We start from the raw sequence: 4,868 nt of genomic DNA on the forward strand, positions 1-4,868 counted from the left end.
CTCATTCACTTCAGGGAATGGACAAGAACCAATAGGTCGGCTTTCATGATTTTTCATTAATAACCCATTATGTTGCTCTGCTATAAGAAGATGTGAGATAAGTTCAGAATACTTTTTAAATCCCATCTCTCGATATTGCTACTGCATGAGCATATTCGAGGCATGAAAAGTGGTGAAAGTTTTCTCCAACATATCATGATCAATAATATTATCACCACATAATTTCAATTGGGAAATAATTCTGAACATAGCAGAATTATACTCACTGATAGATTTAAAATCTTGTAGCCTTAGATGAGTCCAATCATAACATGTCTGTGGAAGAACGACCATCTTCAGGTGGTCATATCTATCTTTCAAATTATTCCACAGTATGACTGGACCTTTAATAGTGAGATATTCCATTTTCAGGCCCTCATCAAGGTGATGACGTAGGAATATCATTGCTTTGGCACGGTCTTGGTTTGATGCCTGATTTTTATCCTTGATGGTGTCTGCCAGACCCATCGCATCAAGATGAATTTCAGCATCAAGCACCCAAGACATGTAGCTTTTGCCCGATATATCCAGGGCTACAAATTCAAGTTTAGAAAGATTTGACATTATTTAGGAAAAGAAAGTTCTTACCTCTAATACTTTCAAAGTATTTGCTCGAGATGTCAGAGTCTCGTGCTGATAACGTGTTATAAAATAAAGACTGTAAAGTAAAGACAAGTATAGAGAGAAACTGTTATATTATTCGAATTCAAACTGATGTACATAATGAACTGAAATCACTTCTATTTATAGAAGAAAGGAAGATGTTGTGTAAGTTGCTACTATACCAGATATGGATAATCTTCTACTGAGAGCAATGTTTATCCATAGCGGAGTACTGAAAGGATAAGCTTATTATACCCGATATGGATAATCTTCTACCGGGGGTAATGTTTATCCATAACTGGGTACTGAAAGGATAAGCTTATTATACCCGGTATGAATAATCTTCTATCGGGGGTAATGTTTATCCATAATTGGGTACTGAAAGGATAAGCTTATTATACCTGGTATGGATAATCTTCTACCGGGGGTAATATTTATCCATAACCGGGTACCGAAGTGATAAGCTTCTTGAGGAAGCTTATTTCCAATAGAGTACTAAATAGATAAACATATTTACGGTGGAGTCCCATATGGATAAGCTTCTTGAAGAAGCTTATTTACAACGGAGTACTAAATGAACATCCATAATATAATATATTTATAACAGATATGTCACTTATTGTAATATGCCAAAATATACTATTAATATAAAATATATTTATATTGTCAGTGCATAAATAAGTTAGGTAAATCCTTTTTCTATATAAAGGATACATGCAAAACAAGAAATGCATCTTACAAAAGTATTAGGGTTTCTATAACCTGCTACAAACATGAGTCATCAAACACCCCTAAGACTTCCTCTCTTGACCCTATCAAATCACTACTTGAAACCTAATACTTCGAATTGGTTCTCAGCTTGTGATGAAGTCCGCCGTGCACTGGAAGAGTGCGGTTGTTTTCTGGCGGTTTACGACTCGGTTTCGCCGGAGCTAAATAGTGATATATTTCAAGCAGTGGAAGAATTGTTTGATCTTCCCACAGAAACCAAACTTTATAACACTTCTGAAAAACCCTTCTATGGCTACTATGGAAAAATCCCTGATTTCCCTCTTCAAGAAAGCCTAGGGATTAATATTGGAGATGCAATAACTGCTGAAGGAGTTCAAAATTTTACTAACCTCATGTGGCCTTCAGGAAATGACCACTTTAGGTACTCCATATGTTTCATTTTATATAACACGCTTTATATATTAGTCTGTTTCGAAAAAAATGATAACTTTATATATTTAAAAACTCTTTTTTAACTTTAAATTTCTTATGTTACTTTCAATGACATGGTCGTATAGTCATCAAAATATCATGGATGTTTAAATCACAAATTTTTATATTTATTTAATTAATTGTTTGGTATTTTTGTTCGAAGTCGAATAACATTCTATTTGATCAAAGTTTTATGAAAATATTCTTGGAATTCAATACTAATTTATAAGCTGTAATTTCTCTCTGTTTTCATTTCTAGGACATGAATCCAGTTTTGGAGCTGCTTTTGAATTTTTGTGAGTGATTTGAAGTGAAAATTTTGAAAAATAGTTTTTCGAAGTTTTTCAAATTTTCAAAAAAATTCGAAATTCAACTTCAAGTAAAATTTAAAATTTTCATGCCAAAACACGATTTTGGAAAAAGTCAAAAAATTTCGAAAAAAAAAAAAGTAAAAAACATTTTATGGCCAAACGGGCCCTCCCCCAAAAAAATGTCCATTCCAAAAGTTGAGTTACATACATAGAGCAATGAATTGTGGCCTAATTAGCACGTAGTCTCATCCTTAATGTTTTTTTCTTAATTTAGTGAAATTATTCATGACTATGCAAACATAGTAGCTGGTTTGGAGAAGATGGTGAAAAAGATGGTTTTTGAGAGCTATGGAGTAGAAAAATGCTATGATTCTCTAGAGGAATCAACAACTTATCTCCTTCGATTAATAAAGTATAGGACACCAAAATTGGATGAATCAAATGTTGGGTCACAAGTTCACACTGATAAAACTTTTCTGAGCATACTTCACCAGAACCAAGTTAATGGTTTGGAAATTAAGACCAAAGATGGTGAATGGATGGCTGTTGATATGACTCCTGCTAATTCTTTTCTTGTTATGGTAGGGGAAGCATTTTCGGTAAGTTTTCTATATTGATTAAATTTGTGACAATATTTTATACTATTAGTATGTTTTAATTTATTAGTCTCATAATACATGCATTGCGCGTGTCCCTGTATCAATGAGTTTAGAATTTTATAAAAATTAATAGATATTATTAAAAAATGTGATTGAGTTATAAAATAAAAACTAAAGAAAAAAGTATAAAGCTAATTATTATAAAATTTGCATTGAAAAAATAAATTTTTAAAATTATTTTACCGGCCTAGAAATTAAATTCAAATTGATTGAACAATATATAAATATATGAGCTTGAAATAATAAACAGTATATTATTTAGTTAGCAGGTTTATATTTCTTTCTACTGTTTTGGTTAGTTCGTCGACATAGTTGTAATAGTATGCAATTTCTAGTGAATGCCGTAATTAGTTTGGTTTTCTTATAAAGAATTTTTTATTTTATTTTGGTGTTTCTTCTTTTAATCTTTTTTTTTTTTGTTCATTTGTTAAAGTCACGTATAATACCCATAACTGACCACATATTTTTATTTGTATGGTATTCTAGGTTGGCGTTTCATCAAAGATTTAAAAATATTCTATGCAGTATATGACCTCTTTTTTGTCAAGTTGATGAAGATTTGACATCGCACAAGAATACGTTCTATGACAAACTATTTTTTGCAGGACAAATATACTAGAACTTTTTGCATAGCTTAAATAAAGAAAAATTTAATTAAAAAAAATATTACTTAGTCAATTTGAAGGTCCTAAATATTATGAAAAGTAACATGGAAGGAATTAAAATTATGTTATATAATTCAAATAAAAAAATAATTTGATTTTAAGGATAACATATAAAATTGGTTGGTTGGTCGAAATTAATTTTCTTCGCTAACTAAAAAGTGTATTTAATAAGTAAGAGTAATTTTTTATTTTAAATATTAAAAAAAATAATTAAATGACTATTTTGTTCACTGTGAAGTCTAATTTTTGGGGGTAAAAAAGATGAACAAGTGACTAATCAATTAAACCTATGTACATGACAAGAGTTGATATAACTAAGTTAAATCTTTTCTTTAAGAGTCTATAATGTCGAGCCTGATGATTCTCTACTACTCCTTAAACAGTAACTAAACAATTAATATCTTTTATGATTGCAAAGGCATGGAGCAACAACAGATTGCATTGTCCTGTACATAGGGTGATTGTGAAGGAGAACAAACCAAGGTACACAATAGCACATTTCTCATACATTAATGGGATGATACAAACCCCAGAAGAGCTTGTTGATGAGAAACACCCTATCAAGTTTCAACCATTTGATAACTTTGAATTGCTGGATTTCTTTGCCAAACATATTAACGACCAAATGGAATACACTGTCAGAGCCTTCTGTGGGGTTTGAAACGTTTTCGGAAGCTTTAGGAATATAATCACGATTCGCTCGTTGTAATCTTTAGCCACTGTAATAAGGCAGGCAAGTAACTTGCTACATACTTCTCTTAGCTAATTTGCACAAATAGACACTTAATAATGTTGTGGCTTCTATTTAGAAGCTGGTCAGTTTTTCTAAATTAGAGCATACGTGGCCTGAAGTTCAAAAGTGACTACTTGATCTGAAGTTGAAAATTCAAAACTATATTACTTACCAGTCTAATTTTGCAAAAATGGCCAGTTACTAAATATAAGGCTACAAAATTGACCATCTAGTCCAAATAACAGCACAATATGTGGCCCTTCCGACTGGACGAAAATATATTGTTATTCTCCAATCTTTTGGACTTGAAAAAGAAAAAGAAGATAATTAAGGTGTTTTTACAAGGGCAGAACTTTGGAGTTGAGGTTTAAAACTCTCATTTGTAAGTTACTCTTTTGAACTCCTAAGTAAGTTGGTAATACATTAGAACTTGCTAACAGTGGCAAGATCATGAATATCTAATCTACTGATAGTAATTAATTAACGCACCCAGTTAACATTTTTTAATATTTTTAGAATTGTTAAATCAAATAACTTATTATGTCCTAGTTTCCTTAGACTTGACAAACCGGTAATAATTAATAAATTTAGGTACAAACAATCCATTCGTCCTAAAAGACTTTGTCACTTTATTAAGGTCATATTAGATTTTTGT

At 31.2% G+C, this 4,868-nt stretch overlaps 1 protein-coding gene across 1 annotated transcript; it reads left to right on the plus strand.

Annotated features, from left to right (window-relative positions):
• The first annotated feature begins 1,383 nt into the window (after positions 1-1,383).
• LOC107826631 (deoxypodophyllotoxin synthase-like) lies at positions 1,384-4,241 on the plus strand. Its single transcript, XM_016653633.2, has 3 exons — positions 1,384-1,795; positions 2,431-2,755; positions 3,899-4,241. The coding sequence occupies exons 1-3, from the start codon at positions 1,416-1,418 to the stop codon at positions 4,139-4,141; spliced, it is 948 nt and encodes a 315-aa protein (XP_016509119.1). The 5' UTR covers positions 1,384-1,415; the 3' UTR covers positions 4,142-4,241.
• Positions 4,242-4,868: the final 627 nt, after the last annotated feature.

This window comes from Nicotiana tabacum, chromosome 1, assembly GCF_000715075.1.
Source record: "Nicotiana tabacum cultivar K326 chromosome 1, ASM71507v2, whole genome shotgun sequence".
Taxonomy (NCBI): Eukaryota; Viridiplantae; Streptophyta; class Magnoliopsida; order Solanales; family Solanaceae; genus Nicotiana; species Nicotiana tabacum.